General features: G+C 50.7%; 1 protein-coding gene across 3 annotated transcripts in view; it reads left to right on the top strand.

Moving 5' to 3' along the window:
- Window positions 1-15,463, top strand: part of MAPRE2 (microtubule-associated protein, RP/EB family, member 2) — a 189,443-nt gene extending 173,980 nt beyond the window's left edge. For all 3 annotated transcript variants that reach the window (XM_010849765.1, XM_010849763.1, XM_010849762.1), the window contains 2 exons: window positions 4,255-4,413; window positions 12,444-15,463. In XM_010849765.1, coding sequence (XP_010848067.1) covers window positions 4,255-4,413; window positions 12,444-12,518 — 234 coding nt within the window. In that variant the 3' untranslated portion in view covers window positions 12,519-15,463. The remainder of the gene's footprint in view (window positions 1-4,254; window positions 4,414-12,443) is intronic.
- The last annotated feature ends 219 nt before the right edge of the window (window positions 15,464-15,682 follow it).

Genomic DNA, 15,682 nt, shown 5'->3' with positions numbered 1-15,682 from the left:
TCGTGAAGATTTTTTTTTGTACAGTTCTTCTGTGTATTCTTGCCACCTCTTCTTAATATCTTCTGCTTCTGTTAGGTCCATACCATTTCTGTCCTTTATTGAGCCCATCTTTGCATGAAATGTTCCCTTGGTATCTCTGATTTTCTTGAAGAGATCTCTAGTCTTTCCCATTCTGTTGTTTTCCTCTATTTCTTTGCATTGATTGCTGAGGAAGGCTTTCTTATCTCTCCTTGCTATTCTTTGGACCTCTGCATTCAGATGCTTATATCTTTCCTTTTCTCCTTTGCTTTTCACTTCTCTTCTCTTCACAGCTATTTGTAAGGCCTCCCCAGACAGCCATTTTGCTTTTTTACATTTCTTTTCCATGGGAATGGTCTTGATCCCTGTCTCCTGTCATGAACCTCAGTCCATAGTTCATCAGGCACTCTATCTATCAGATCTAGTCCCTTAAATCTATTTCTCTCTTCCACTGTATAATCATAAGGGATTTGATTTAGGTCATACCTGAATGATCCAGTGGTTTTCCCTACTTTCTTCAATTTAAGTCTGAATTTGGCAATAAGGAGTTCATGATCTGAGCCACAGTCAGCTCCCAGTCTTGTTTTTGCTGACTGTATAGAGCTTCTCCCTCTTTGGCTGCAAAGAATATAATCAGTCTGATTTCGGTGTTGATCATCTGGTGATGTCCATTTGTAGAGTCTTCTCTTGTTTTGTTGGAAGAGGGTGTTTGCTATGACCAGTGCGTTCTCTTGGCAAAACTCTATTAGCCTTTGCCCTGCTTCATTCCATTTTCCAAGGCCAAATTTGCCTGTTACCCCAGGGGTTTCTTAACTTCCTACTTTTGCATTCCAGTCCCCTATAATGAAAAGGACATATTTTTTGGGTGTTAGTTCTAAAAGGTATCGTAGGTCTTCATAGAACCGTTCGACCTTTCTCCTTAGAAACTCAGATTCTCTTAATAGCTTTATTATTTCATGCTTCTTCATCATCATCTACTTCTACCACACCTAGGTTCCCAACCCTCTAACCCAAAGTAGAACCGCCTGGAAACCTTGGATCCCACCTGCCCCTCTGGCTGTACAGCCTGCGCCTACCAGCCCCACTTCTTCTCCTGGGGCTGGTTCTGGGCTCCCAAGAGCGCACCCAGAGCCCCAGAGCCCTGAGGGCCCATGCTCTCTGCAGTGCTTCAGCTAAACCATGCATGCTCAGTCACTAAGTCGTGTCTAGCTCTTTTGCAACTCCATAGTCTATAGCCACCAGCCTCCTCTGTCCATAGGATTTCCCAAGCAAGAATACTGGAGTGGGTAGCCATTTCCTACTCTAGGGGATCTTCCCGACCCAGAGATCAAACCCACATTTCCTGCATTGGCAGGTGGATTCTTTACCCTGAGCCACCAGGGAAACTGAACTGTCCTTCTATTCATAACACCACTCTCAAGAAGACAGAATAGAGAGAAGTACGTTTCAGTGGTCTTCCTCCCCCAGCTGTAATTCCTCCATTCAGAGGCCTCACCCCCGGGCTGTCCCCAGTGCCCACACGTGGAGGAGCATTGTGCCCATACCTCCGTCTGTCCCTGTACCTCCGTCTATCCCCCGGTGGGAAGGTTGGATACCTCCTACCTTGTGAGCCTTCATTCACCAACTGCTTACTGAGCACCTCCTTCAGCTGTACTTCCAAGGCTGTGTTAGTGCTCCCTCCATTTTCTGTCCCTAGAGCCTACAAGGTGCCCCCCTGAAGCTGGTGGGGAGCCTCATACAGGCATCGCTGTGTTGGAACTGAGGACAGGAAGACAAGGAAGGGCCGAGTGACAGTGCCCAAGCCAAAGAGCGAATAGCAGTGGTAATAGACAAGGTGACAAGTGCCATGGACTTTAAGAATTCTCACGTACTTGGTCTCGTGCCTTGACGCGGGCAGTCTCCCATGATGCTCTGAAAGCACCACTGTGCCAGACGGTGTCAGTGATAGAGATGAATCAGGGGAGGAAAAGACATGACTGAAATAATCAGGGGCTGCGGGCTGGGGTCCCTGCCATGCTCGGGGACCACGGGGCGAGGAGAGTGGGCCTGGTTAGCCCTCACAGACCCTGTCAGTGGCTCAGACAGGAAGGCTGGGCACATCTGCAGTGTATGGACACCGGGGTGGTGGAGAATCGGGAGAAGAGAACTTGACTCTCCTCCAGGCTGCATCCCTAGCATTTGCCCCGCTACCGTTCAGGCTCCTGCTCTGACACATTGGAGTGGGACTGTGAAAATGGAATCCCCTTCGCCAACTGATCTTTCACCGGGTAATTTAGCTCCTGTTGTTTTTACCAGGGAATGTTTATAGCTGCACATATTACTTGATGCGCCTGGAATAGCTGCATGGGCCGCCCTGGGCTGGGTGTTTCTACTGAGCTTCAGCTCTTGATTCACTGCACAGACCACACCAGGCAAGAGGCAGACGAGCCTGTGGTTTCCATGGGGTAGAGACATCCAGAGCCCTTTCTTGCCTGGTCCAGGGGAAGGGGACCTGGCAGTCAGCAGATTCCTGAACTCCATAGACCCATCCACTGACACCAGTGCAGGCTTGAGATGGACTTGTAGTCACGTTTGAGGAGGAGGATGCCAGAGTCAAGAGGGTTTTCTTTTTTTTTCTGAAATTCAGGCAACTGGGTTGTCTTCAGTTTTTACAAATGTCCATGGACAGAGGAGCCTGCCGGGCTACAGTCCATGGGGTCACAAAGAGTCGGACACGACTGAGCACAAGCCACAATGCCACAGTATTATCAGAAAGAAGAGTTATAGCCAGAAGCTGGTGATCCTCCGTTGCCTTTTTGGTTCTCGTTAGTTATTTATTTGGCTGCACTGGGCGTTTGTTGCCGCGTGCAGCATCTTTAGTTGCAGCATTTAAACTCTTAGTTGCAGCCTTTGTGATCTAGTTCCCTGACCAGGGATCGAACTCTGGCCCCCTGCATTGGGAGCATGGAGTGTTAGCCACTGGACCCACCAGGGAAGTCCCTCCTCCTCTGCTTTGTGAGCAGCTGCGTGAGGGCGTCAGTGGGGTTAACTCTGAGGAAGACCCGTACCCTTGAGTCTTGCTGGATGGATTCAGGTTTGCTGGGTGCATGAGGAGAGGGCCACTGCATGTGCTGAGTGTCTGTTTCAATGAATCAGTAACTCCAGACAGCTAAATAGCATGTGCAAAGGCCTGGCGTTACTAGAAACAGAGAGATTTCCACTCCAAATATTATCTTTGGAAACCTGTTAAGGGTGATTTTTCATATACTGAGAGAGGTTACACCTGAGGAGGACCGTGAAAGACCTAGTTTACTTCTACAGATGTTCTTTGCTTAAATGTATAACTGCTCAAAGGGTTTAAAAAAAATTGAGGGCTTCTCCGAGAATAGGAAGGGGTGATGGTTTGGGCCTGTGTGGGGTTGCTGGCCCTGCAGCCTGGAATTTGAGACCAGGTCTGTCTGCACGCCCTTCCGGGTTTCTTCAGCCCAGGTGATGGCTCTGGCGGACTCAGCCTTATAACTTGCCCCCTTCCTTTTACCAGTGTGAGAAGCTGGGAGGCCCCTGAACCAGCACCAAGGGAGAAAAAAGGAAATGGGGACTATTCTGCTGAGAGAATGGGGCTTCCACACTATCACCTTTCCTGTGATGAGCTCAAAGCGAGCCCTAGAGGAGCTGAGGCAGCTCCACTCAGCCTGCTGCTGGCCTGACCGGTTTCCCTGTGCAGCCGAGCCCCTGGCTCCCCGCAGACGCACTTGTCCAGTTTGGGTCAGGAGCTGGGGCTCCAAAGCTGAAGGCAGCTCTCCATGCAAGTGACGTGAAGAAAGAAAGGAGGGTCCACAGCCGCTCCCTGATGCTGCCCCCTCCCCATGCCCTCTAATCCCCCTCCCTGTAGAGGACCAACGAATTGCGGGGGATGGTGTGCCCCAGCCATGTCAGTGGGAAAGGAAAGCTGACTTGGAGCCCAAGTGGAACTGTCTGCTGACGAAGGATCCCCAGGCCTGACGTTACCATAAACGTTCAGCTGACAGGAGTGACTGACGTGCTGCTGCAGTTGGGTCCCGGCCCCAGGCTCAGGCTCCAAAAGCAGCCTTTGTCTCTCTCCCCGGACTTGCCCATCCGTTACTGTTGCACATCTGTCATTTTTGCACGTCTGTCTTTTCACGTTTCGCATCCTTATACGCAGGCATGTTTGGTCACTTATTTCTTAATGCTGTATTTTTTGAGGGTTTTCTTTTCCACCTTCCCCACCCTCGCCAGGTACATTCGTTAAAACTTGCCCTCGAAGGCGTGGAAAAAGAAAGGGATTTCTACTTCGGAAAGTTGAGAGAGATTGAGCTCCTGTGCCAGGAACATGGGCAGGAAAACGACGACCTCGTGCAGCGACTAATGGACGTCCTCTACGCTTCGGATGAACACGTGAGTGTGAGCAGAGCACGGATGCTCATGGTCTAGAGTGATGCTCTTGGTCACGGCACAGTGATGGCTGTACCTTCAGAGACTGCCCCGGGGGCTCAGTGAGCTCGGCCGTGGCACGCAGTGTTCCCAGAGGGTTCAGCACGAGCCTCACCCGCTGACCCTGCCGAGGGGACTTGCATTCCTAAATCCCGGAAGAGAGGAGTGGATGTCCCCAGTCGTGGGGGGCGGGGCCTTGGGTTGAGAGAAACAGGCTTGCACAGCCTCAAGTGGTTTTCAGCTCCTGGAGCAAATGAGCAGTAAGAGTGTGTGTAGAGATTCTTCTTTCTTCATGATGGAGCAGGGCGTGGTGAAAGGAAACAGTAATGTAGACGATGCTCTTCCCGTCCCCGTCAGCCCCACGGCCGTCTGGTTCTGCCTTCCTGGCTGGTTGTCTTGGTTACCCATCGCCAGCACAGAGTAGCGTCGTGGGACAGCCTTCTGTGGGCAGATACTCCCGGATGGCCTCCTTCGCAGGGAGGCCTAGGGCTGCTCCCCATGAGTGAATGTGCTGAGTGGGGAACCCAGGTGGTGGCTCCATCCGGGGATGGGAAGCAGGCATATGAAGCAGCAGAGGAGCGGGAGTCTTGGGAACAAGGCGGGGAAGGGGCAGGATGAATGGCAGAGCCCAGGGCGGGTCACCCCACGCCTGCCTGCACAGGGCGGGAGAAGCCCCCCAGCAGGACTGGGAGCCCACTGGGGCTTCGCCTTCTGGAGGGCGGCGGCATGGACAGGAGGGGAGCCAGGCCCCCCGGGGTGGCGTGGACGGCAGGGGAGCCAGGCCCCCCAGGCAGTGTGGACAACAGGGGAGCCGGGCCCCCCAGGGGCCGTGGACCGTACAAGAGCTGGGGCCCCTGAGTGTGGTGGGCGGCAGGGGAGCTGGGCCCCCTGGGTGCCGTGGACGACGGGAGCCTGGCGGGTGGTAGGGGTCCTTCTGCCAGTGTCTCTGCACCACCCAGAGTGGTGTTTCCATGACGTTCTGTGTGTATAGATGCTTTGTCATCCATCAGGCACTAGATGAACTGTGGTTATTGTCTTCACAAGCTTGTTTGAGGCAGAACCTGATGAGGTCTGTGTGGTTCCGTGAGCCAGAGTGAACCATGTGCTGCCATCCAGGGTGGTGCCTGCTCACGGGAGCAGGGCATCCTGCAGGATGGAACCTTCCTACCACGCTGCCAACAGGAGGAAAAGCCTTCTGCTCCTGACCTCCAGCCAGATCTTGTCCTAAGAAGGAGTCCTTGTGTAAGAGCACCAACAAGCAAACTCCAAATGAAGGGTTGGCAGAGCCTCAGACTTCCTAGCTAATGATATGAGGGCTGGCCGTGGGCAGGAGCTCTTGTCCCAGGGGAGAGAGTTTAGGGGTGTCTTCCTCCATGACTACACACTCAGCTTCTGTTAGACCATTTCTACCACCACCACCCCCCCAGCATACACACCAGCACCAGCTTGCTGAGGTCTGGCTTCAGCAAGCCATTCTGCAGAGTATAGGCAATGAACACACACCCTGCCTCCCCGCAAAGAAGTAATATTTCAACACATCATCAGTTATTGGGACTAATGGGTTTATTAGCAAGGCCTTTCCACAGACTCTTGGGATGGGATATGAGGGGGAAGAGCCAAGGGCTTTACATGTGTCAGCTCCTTTAATTCTCCAGAGAATTAAGTAGATATGGGTGTTATCCCATTTTACAGATGAGAGAAACTAAGGCGGCAGAGAGATTAAAGAACATTCCCAAGCAAATAAGCATCATAATTTGCTTTTGAACTCGAGCTCTGAGTTCATGCCCTCCCTTCTGCAAGCCTGAGCCACCTTTTAAACAGGGAATATTTTAAATAGGAACGCCTTTTAAATAGGAACAGTTGTGATAGCTGACATTGCACATTTAGCGCGTGCTAGATACTACATTCGTGTTCTAAATACATTTCTCACCACATCCTTTTACGTCGTGTGAGTACTATTACTTACCTCTGCATCACAGATATAAAATTACTTGTCCAGTGATCCACCCTTAATATGCTCCATCACTACCCAGGTTTCTCTAACTCAAAGCCCCAAAATCTTAAGGATTGTGTTCCCACTTCTCAGTGTGTTGGGTGCCGTGGGCAAGGGCGAAAGTAAAGGCGGTACCACGTAGGGGAACTACAGGATAGACTTTGTCTAATTGACAGTATTGAGTTGCCCGTGTTCTGTATGTGAAGCAGGAATTAGTCAACGTCCTCCCTGGGTTTTCTCAAACAACTCCCATCATCTCGTTTTGTTGTTTGGCACCTTCAAAAGTATCGTTCTAGCCGCTGGGCTTCCTGTTAATTCAGCATCCATCGAGAACGTCCCTTTTCTCCTGGCTGGCAGCAGCCAGACCCACCTTTGTTGTTCTGGTGTTGTCAGAGAGGGAGAAACGTGGTCGGGAGGAGAGAGAGATGGCGGCCTTGCTGCCGGGTGTGTGCTGGGAAGCATCTGAAGTCCAGGAAGAGATTTAGAGGCAGTAACCAGGCCGCGGGAATCTAGAAGATAGACAACACAAACTACATGTGTGGGTGACCAGAGCAAAACCTTCAAACCCAGTTGCTGCTGTCATTTTTCTCATTCCAGGATAGCAGCTCTGGGTCTGGACAGCTCCAAAAGAAACACTTGAGGCTATGCTGAGTGTTCCATAGAGGATCAGCTGGAATATGCCAGGTGTCCTTGTTTAAAATGTGACAGGACCCATTTTTTTTTAAACTTTGATTTCTATATAGAAAGATAGGGGTGACTGCTGTGTGCCGGACACTGCAGGGGATTCTCCTTACTGCACACACGTGTACACATGACACTTCCTAGCAGTGGACGGTGAGGGGCTCAGGAGAGTGGTCATCCTGCTCTGCTCCCTGCTTGTCTTCCTAGAGGTTCACAGAACATCCTAGACACCCTAGACCCACCGAGGTTTGCCTCCCTCCCTGAGCATAACGAATCCTGTTTTTGTGGCTGCTTCCCAGCTTATCCAGGTTCTACCATTAAGGGGGTGAGCCTTTAAAAAGCATCCACTTGGGCTTCCCTGGTGGCTCAGTGGTAAAGAAATCCACCTGTCAATGCAGGAGACGTGGGTTCGATCCCTGATCTGGGAAGACCCCGCATGTCTCAGAGCACCTAAGCCCACGCATCCAACTATTGAGCCTGTGTTCTAGAGCCCCTGCTCCACAGCAAGAGAAGTTGCCACTATAAGCAGCCTGTGCACCTCAACTAGGGAGCCTGCACATGGCAGCAAAGTCCCAGTGCAGCCAGAAACAAATTTTTTTTTTTTTTTTTTAAAAAGCTTCCACCCTTGCCCAGGAAAGGTGTCAGTTGGGGAACAATGTGCTCAGCACCTTCAAACGCAGTTGCTGCCTTAATTTTTCTCATTTCAGGATAACTTCTCATGCAAATCTGGGTCTGGACAGCTCCAAAAGAAATATTTCAGGCTATGCTGAGTGTTCTGTAGAGGATCTGCTGGAATATGCCAGGTGCCCTTGTTTAGAATGTGACAGTATACTGCACCCGCCCCGAAAGCTCCAGAAGCCTCCTTTCCCCCCCACTGTGCTTCACCCTGACCGTGCGTCCTGTTTTCAGGCCATTCACACACTTCAGTTCTGGCTGGACATGCAGCCATGGTGCATATGGTGTCTGGGAAAAAAATGCCAGCACTTTATTCCTGTCGCCGCTGGCCTGACTTCTGTGCACCTCCGAGAGGCGGAGATTTCTGGTTGCCTTCCTCCTGGAAGTGGGGGAGGTGCTGAGGAATCCGAGGCCGCACCGAGGGTCTGCTCGGCAGTTAACCACGGATGGACCCTGCGTCGGCACTACAGGCGGAGAGGTCTCCTCCCTCAGTCTTTATTTCACCTTGGCTGGTCTTTGACTCTTATAGTCCAGCCGATCCTAGAATAACATGTTTGGAAGATGTAGACATGCAGATGAGTTTGGAGTGTAAAAGTAAACAGAGGCAGTTCACTTTGCAGTCATAGAAACCTCAGGGAAGTTTCCAGAGCAGATGGCCAGCTTGCTGTCCCGTTCCTGTCTTGATGATTCTCATCATCTTTAATACTTGGCTTGGGGCCACAGGTGTCTGGGCTTGGTCCTTGCGTAGCTGCTGCCCTGTGCTTCTGTCAGCAGAGGGTCACCTGCTAATACAGAGGCGCGTGTTTCCTGCGGTCCTGTCCCGGAAGCCACTTTGGGTGGAATGGCTTAAGCTACCTCCCCAGCTCCGCCCATGTCTTTTGGATTCAGCCTGCATTTCTGTCACTGGACGCAGCATTGGGTGTGTAGAAGGCAGACACAGCCCCTGCCTTCGCAGAGCTTGCTGCCCTGGCAAGAGGGAGAGAGAGAGAACGCGGACACCGCCGACTGGAATATGTCAGGCTGTGATAAATGCGGTGATGGAGACATAAATAAACTTGTGTGGGGCGCACATAAAGACAGCCTGGAGGGACAGGCCGGGACTTCACAGAGAAGATGACATTTGTGTTGGACGTTGAAAGATGATGAGGAATGTGACCAGTTGCAGAGCTCAGGACGGGGGAGTGCTTTTTCTGCAGAGGAAACAGCACGAACAAAGCAGAGGAAAGAACAGCCGGATGTGCTGGTGTAGGAGCAGCGGATGAGCCTCCATCTAGAAAGGTGGGAGCCACCCCCACTCTCCCACCCACAGTAGCCCAGAGCCTCCTCCAGCGCTGACTTGCGGCTCGCTTCTCCTTCTGTTGATCATTGAAAGAATGAGGAACTCCAAAGCAGCCGCTGACAGCTAATCATTTAGGAAGTGGTGATGGACTGACATCCAAATGTTAGACTTAATTAAGCAGGTGGCGCCCCGGTGCTTGAGTCATGTATTTGACCTTGGTTTCGCCTGGCTGCCTCCTCGCCTGTGTGTTTGAGTTCCTCCCTCTTGCATGGGGCAGAAGGGAAAGATCATCTTTGAGCATGAGCGCCTCCATGGCACAGCGGGCTAGGAGCTCCTCGTGGTGGTGTGTGATGGGTGTGTCCTGCCAGGCCTTCAGGGCACCTTCATTTGCACCCCAGGTGTTAGCAATCCTTTGGTAGTGCAGGACGTTTGTTCTTTACACCCGTGTTAATCAGTAAGAAGAGTGCTCTGGGGTCCGAGGCTCCTGCCGATGAACTGTGTGACCTCACAGGGGCGCCCCATGAGTGAGGGGCTGCCCTCGGCCAGCTGGAGACCCGAGGCCTAGGCCAGGACACCACACCTACCCCCTTGGTCAGCACGTGTGGAAAGCAGGCCTGGGGAGGGGCCTAACCCAGTGAGTGGGTTTCTGGGCCCGCCACTGGTGTAACAGGCCCACGGTTCCTTGAATCCACCTCTTCCAACTTCCAGTCCGGGATTAAATCCATCATCCCACAATTGAGGGATTAAATCTGTCATCCCACAGTTGACTCCCAGTCCTGGTGTGAGCAGACAGGATTTTCTGTAAACTGTCAAATAGAGCCTTATTTCTGCAATCTTCCCACCATCTGCCTAACATTCACAAAAACAGTTGTGTAAGAGAAGCACACTTGAAACCAGCTGAAGTCCGGGTGATGTGACATGGAAGCAGCTAACTCTTTAAAGTCAGGGTGATGAATCAAACAAGATCTCTAACCCCTGAGGGATTCAGAGGCTCCGAGTCCAGCTGGAGACGTCGAGTAGAGTCAGCTTGAGTCTGCAAGTCAGCCTTGTAGCCAGACAGTGGAGGCAGACACACAGAGATACACACACACAGAGACACCCAGAGAGCTGCAGTGTACACCCTGATGGAAGCATGAGTCATGGATGTAAAGCTCAGAGGAGTGACCCGTTCTGGGGTGAAGGCAGTAAGAGAGGAGTGGGGAGCAGTGTGCAGCAGAGCAGACACGGGGGTCCCTGGTCTACCTCCCAGGAGCAGGACTTCCCTTCTTTGCTCCCGGACTGGAGGCGGCTAGTGGCTCCTCCTCCCTGTCTGATCCCAGCAGGGGTGCTCTTCTGCTCCCGGGAGGGTGGGAGGGTGCCTCTGTCCGTGAGGCCCTAACTCTGTGCAGAGCAGGGGAGTACAGAGGCACGAGGAGCATGCTGCGGGGCTGGCCTGGGGAGGAACTGGCAGAGCCTGGAGTAAAGGAGGGCTCAGGGCTTGGAAGTCAAAGGACATGGCGGTTAAGGGATTAAGGAGCAAGGGGTCCCAAAGGACAGCAGATGTGGGCAGAGAGGAGGATTGGGGTCTTCACGCTTCAGAGGTGGAGCCGAGTTGAGTGTGATGATAGGTGTGGTTGTAGGGAGACTGAATATTTCATGTGTATCTTGACCCCAGTCCAGCCGGGGATGGTGCTAGATTTGAACGTAAGTCTTCAGTATGGCATCATTTTCTCTTCCTGTTGTAGAAAAGATTACTTTTTTAAAAATCTTTTTTACTTCTAAAATATATTCCAATGAGTTTTCTCCTTTCCAGAAAAAAAAAATCACAGCTCACACTTCTGTGCCAAACACTGTTCTAGGCACTTTAGCTATGCTAACTCAGAGCCCTCTGTCGAATTCAGTGACTCCGTTGATTCACTGATCAATGACACCCATTGAAAACTCTATTCAGTGGGCACTTTTGGTCTGTTGCCCATTTTACAGAGGAGAAAACCAAGGCACCCAGCAGTTAAGTCACCCAAAGTCACTCAGCTTGTAAATAATGGATCTGGGCTATGAACTCCAGGTCCATGCTTATAACCTTGATATTAATGCTGCCTCTCAGAAGATAAGTGGCACGGGACCTCGGCTGATAGTCTGGGTCATCTGTTGTGGCACCCTGTCTGATGTCCTCCTCCTGACACATGTGCACAAGAGTTGTACACACATGTGCGGTCTGACACAAATGGATGAGGCCCTGTCCCAACTTCTGGAGCCTCAGGATCCACAAGGCTAAGACAAGCAAGATTACAAATCAAAGTTTTACAGCCAAGGTAAAATAAGCAAAACGTTGCAGGAAGAAGGAAAGAGAAGCCTGCCTCTGGGGTCTGTAGACATGATCCTGCTGTATTTCAGTTGGATCTTGAGAGAGATGTCCTGGGCTAAAGGGAATAGGGCCAGACAGGAAGGAAGTGTGCAAAGTGTGAGAAAACGAGTGTGTCTGTGTCCCAGCGGGTGCTCCCAACTGCATTGCAAGGCGTTGTGCATTCTGGAGGCAGCAGTTGGCCTTGTTGATCAGCAGCACTCCCTCTGTTTGAGTAACAAAGAGCTGATTATTATTTGAGAGGTCAGAAAATTAAAAGATTTACAGGTGTGATTGACCAAGGTTGGTATTCCCCTGGGTTGGTATTCACAGTGTATTTCCCTGGGTTAAAGGCAAGTAGTAAATAGGTCCTTTGGAACCAAGTGGAGGAACACCTCAACCATCAAAAGTAAGCAAAAAATGCCTCACGTACCCAAAATATATGGCCGGAAGGAGCTCAACTCCTGAGCTCCCTTAATGGAGAAACCGCCTGGCCGGGAGCAGCCCGGAACTGTGGCTGTCACCCTTTTCTTTACCTAACCACTCTTGACAAGCTGCTTCTCCACATCAGAGGAGTAACAGGTTATAACAAAGGGTCTGCTTCAAGCAGACACGCTACCAGGTGAGGAGGAAGACACAGCAGGGCAGGAGACAGGAAGCCCTCAGTCAGCCTCGGGGTCCTGGGGCTCAGCGCCCTGACACAGCAGGCTCACCCCTGGTTATCATAACACTCCTGGGTCCTTTGGTTTACTCTCTTACGGAGGGTGGGAAAGTATGTCATACGTTCTGTGAGGCTGTGCTTCCAAAGTGGATAGAAGGAAAATGCGGTGCACAAAGCCTGCTGGCTGTGTTCTAGAAAGATCCGATTTTTGAAGGGGCGGGGGACGGGAAGGCGTCCCTCTGTGTGCCTTGGCTCCTGGGAGCAGGGAGGCTCCGCGTGACTCGCTCCATGGAGACGCCGTGCTGCGCAGTCACGGCGGGGCCGCCGGCGGCCGTCAGCTCCATCAGTTGAAACCTCCCCCTGGCCCCTCTCCCCTCCCCCGCAGGAGGGCCACCCGGAGGAGCCGGAAGCAGAGGAGCAAGTCCACGAACAGCAGCCCCAGCAGCAGGAAGAGTACTGAACCGTCCCGGCAGCTCTCCACACTTCCGTTTTGGTGGGAACTTCTCTTCCGGAGAATTGGAACACGTGTGGCCTCAAGCTCATCAGAAACCAGTTGTTCCCAGTCTGCTGTTACATCATCGCGCCAGCGCCCACGCCAGCACTGCCCTCGGTTCCCATTTCCTTTGCCAAGACACACTAGCAGCGGCCATGGGCGGCCTCCCCGAGACATCCCGGGGGCCACACACCTTCAACTTCCCCACTTGGCTGCTTGAGATTGGTTCTGCTCTTTGCATTTCTTTCCAGAACAACTTCTCCCCAACCCTACCACCACCACCACCACCACCACCACTCCCTTTTTATCCTGGTGTGAAACAATGGTAATTTGATATATGGTATTTATATTGGCATTTCTCAACCCAGTGTCACTAGATGTCACACACATTTGTGGTGCTTTGATGTTTGCAAGTCTAACCTCTGTGAACATAAATTTGGTCAAATAATAAATTGGAACAAAGGGAAACAGATAACTTGATATGAAAGCCATATGACAGTGACTTGTTTCATGGGGAAAAACACAGAGTCAGTTTCTCCCTCCACTCACAAATGAAAGGGAAGAAAAAAGGAATCAAAACTAGGACTTCAGGGCCTAGCAGTGTTCATCCATCAGCATGTTAGACAGCCACACAATATGTTGTTAGTTTTGGAAGACATTCACTCAAGGAGAACACCATCGCGACGTGGCCCTCCTACTGCGTGCCCCTACCCCCTGCCCCCACCCAGGTTCTCATGCTGTTTTCTTTCTCAGGGTCCTCTTTGGTGGGCAGCCACTCTCCCCAAAAGCTGTCATCGGGGGTCTGCAGTCAGAGGGGGTCTGCACAGGCACAGGTCCTTCCTGTCTCTTCATGTGGGTTTTAGCCCCAGCCCTGTCATCCACGCTAGGGATCCTAAAGAATGACTTCAGGGTGTGCAGCCCTGGGCGTGCCACATAATTGCTGGAAGGCCTGCAGTGACGACCTTAGGATAGGAGTGTAAGCCCAAGGGAGAACCCTGCTTCTGAAGTCTGGTGTTGACACTGGAAAGACAGCACAGAAAAATCTGACTCCCAATACCTTCTGGAATAAGGAATTCCCCCTCTTCAGTACGATGGCCCTCCTTGTCATTGACCTTCGCTAAACCGTAGCAATTCATAAATAGAGGAAACATGAATGAATTAAAAGCATTCCTTATTTTTTTTAAACTAATATTTGCACATTTTCTTAGTATCTTTCCAAATCTTTTTCTCCCCCCACCCCCCCACCGCCCCTTTGAAAGATGGTTTCCCTCCCTGGATCATTCACTTCACTTGGTTTCTAACTTTAGATTTTCTTTCACTTGTTATTTGACTTAGCAGGTGCAACAAAACACAAACAAGTGTGCTCCCCCCCTTTCCTCTTAACTGAAAAAGCTTCAAATAAATTTCTGAATTATGTCTCATAAAGCTTTGACATTTCTTTATTAACTGATGAAATATGAATTCTAAATTCTAGCTTTGAAGCTTTCCACCAAAAGGAGTCTTCTCAGATCTTTGGCAGCAGAGTGGTATTTATCGAGTTACACGTGAAAAGGATTGCTTGTATTTTTGAGGTTGTTGCGGACACTGCAGAAGTGGACAGCTGTTCCGTGGGGCTTGGTCTCCCTTTCTTCTCTCTCCTGCTTGCTCTGCACCTCGGCGACAGCCTGATTCTCTCAGGCTGGAATCCAGCCTGGCTCTCTGCGGTGACATCCTCCCACACCTGGTCACAGGGCGTGGTCGTGCTATACACAGCTTCGTGCTTCCCGGCGTGTCCCCTCCCAAGCCTGTCGCACTCACTGAGTTTCCTTCTTTTCAGACAGCTCTGGTGAAGAGGCACAATAAGTAGTTCCGTGCAGGTGACACTTCAGTGGTTCCCGGGCAGTTTTTTTGCTTGCCCTGGACACATCAGTAACACCCGGTGCCAGGTAGGGCAGGACCCACACTCCCATCATGAGGGTGATTACTGGGTAGTGTGCTTAAGCCTCGCCAGTGACCCTCAGCCACTCTGTTCCTCCCTAGATCCCTGACTTTCTTGGCTATTAACATACTGGCCAGACACCTGGCAAAGATAACTTTCGCCAGTCATCCTATTCCCGCTTCCTTCCTGGTGTCTTGGGGCAGACTCTTGGTTTATTTAGAGAGGAGCTATATACTCCCCTTTCTGTCTCCATCTGGGGCATCTTCCGCCGCACGGGACATCTCTGGTGCCTCGGGGTATCTTTGACAGCTAACTTTCTCAGTCCTCTCTGGCTGCACCCCAGCCTCTAGTGCAGCTCATCTCTCATTTCCCAGGACTGCTCCTTTCTCCCTGATGACTGTGTCCCATCATTCATCTCAGCAGCCAGCGTGGGCTTTCCTCCATGTCCCCCGCCCTCGTCACACATCCTCATGCTGGGCTGAGAAGCATCTGCTGGACTTGGGTCTTAGGGTCCCCTTCACACCCGCCACAGCTGATTATAGTATGTCCACTGCTCATATCAGGTAGGAAGTGATTGAAGCAGGGAGTAAAGAGAAAACAGCAGAAAAGCAGAAAAAAGACAAAAGACACACCCCGAGAGAAGTAAACTCCAGAAGGGAACCAGGAACTCCTCCCTTCCCTGGTGAGTATTTCCATTATTCCGTTAAGGTTTAATATGCATTCAGATTACTTTTACTAAATAGTACACCATAAAGCTTTTGTTATATATTAAATGTAAACTGAAAGGAATGTAAACAAATGTATTGTTAATTATAAATATAGATAAGTAATGACATAATAGATGAAAAGGTCTTATTCAGATGTATCACATTCATTTTACATTACCCATCTATTGTCGCATGGTAGAATAGTTTTTTGTCTCTGAATATGTGAATAACTTGACTTGCGTTTATCTTTTTACATATTTAATAAAAAAAAGTATATGTTAAAATCAGCCTGGTTCCATAGAGTCTTAAATTTTTATTCTACAGGTTTCCTTTTGAGTGAGCATGTTTATACTAATAGGTTCTTTACGTAAATTTCACACAAGGTCCACATGGTTTACATAGGGAGGGGGGTGGCTTGTTTTTATTGATGGCAAATGTTTTAGCAGGAATTACAGGTTAATATTTAAATCAAATGTAGCAGCTATACCACTGTTTTAAAATTCTAC

Source organism: Bison bison, unplaced genomic scaffold, assembly GCF_000754665.1.
Source record: "Bison bison bison isolate TAMUID 2011002044 unplaced genomic scaffold, Bison_UMD1.0 scf7180017864286, whole genome shotgun sequence".
In the NCBI taxonomy this organism is placed as follows: Eukaryota; Metazoa; Chordata; class Mammalia; order Artiodactyla; family Bovidae; genus Bison; species Bison bison.
Note: the sequence above shows the minus strand (reverse complement) of the source record. Positions and strands in the feature narration are given on the sequence as shown.